The sequence below is a fragment of the Eurypyga helias genome, unplaced genomic scaffold, assembly GCF_000690775.1.
Source record: "Eurypyga helias isolate BGI_N326 unplaced genomic scaffold, ASM69077v1 scaffold22842, whole genome shotgun sequence".
In the NCBI taxonomy this organism is placed as follows: Eukaryota; Metazoa; Chordata; class Aves; order Eurypygiformes; family Eurypygidae; genus Eurypyga; species Eurypyga helias.
The window spans coordinates 822-1,166 of NW_010238158.1; the positions used below are offsets into that span (position 1 = coordinate 822).

Below are 345 nucleotides of genomic sequence, written 5' to 3' on the forward strand. Positions count from 1 at the left end.
ATCCCCGCGGGTACGTGCGGTGACGTTACCTCCTTGTACCCGAACCGCTCGCTCTGAGCCTGGTGCCGCAGTTTGCTGGAGAGGGGGAGAAAAAGGCACCGTCAGTTTTACAGCATCCTCAAAAGGCACGTCTGAACAGCGCAGCCAAAATTATTCAGGAGGCACCTGAAATCAGGGAACGCACCCTTCCCGACCGGGATTTGGGGATAAGCAGCTCTGAGGCTGTCCTTGTGCCGTCGGAGCAGCGTGGCCGTGGGCAGGACCAGCCCAAGGCCATGTCCTGGGCAGAGCTGTACGCTGGGGCCCGTGCTGCCTCCAGCGCCGGCAGGAATCGGCGGCGGGGAG

At 62.6% G+C, this 345-nt stretch overlaps 1 protein-coding gene across 1 annotated transcript in view; it reads right to left on the bottom strand.

Annotated features, from left to right (window-relative positions):
• RNF122 (ring finger protein 122) overlaps nt 1-345 on the bottom strand; it is a 1,894-nt gene that overhangs the window by 791 nt on the left and 758 nt on the right. The window contains exon 2 of the mRNA XM_010147764.1: nt 30-75. Coding sequence (XP_010146066.1) covers nt 30-75 — 46 coding nt within the window. The remainder of the gene's footprint in view (nt 1-29; nt 76-345) is intronic.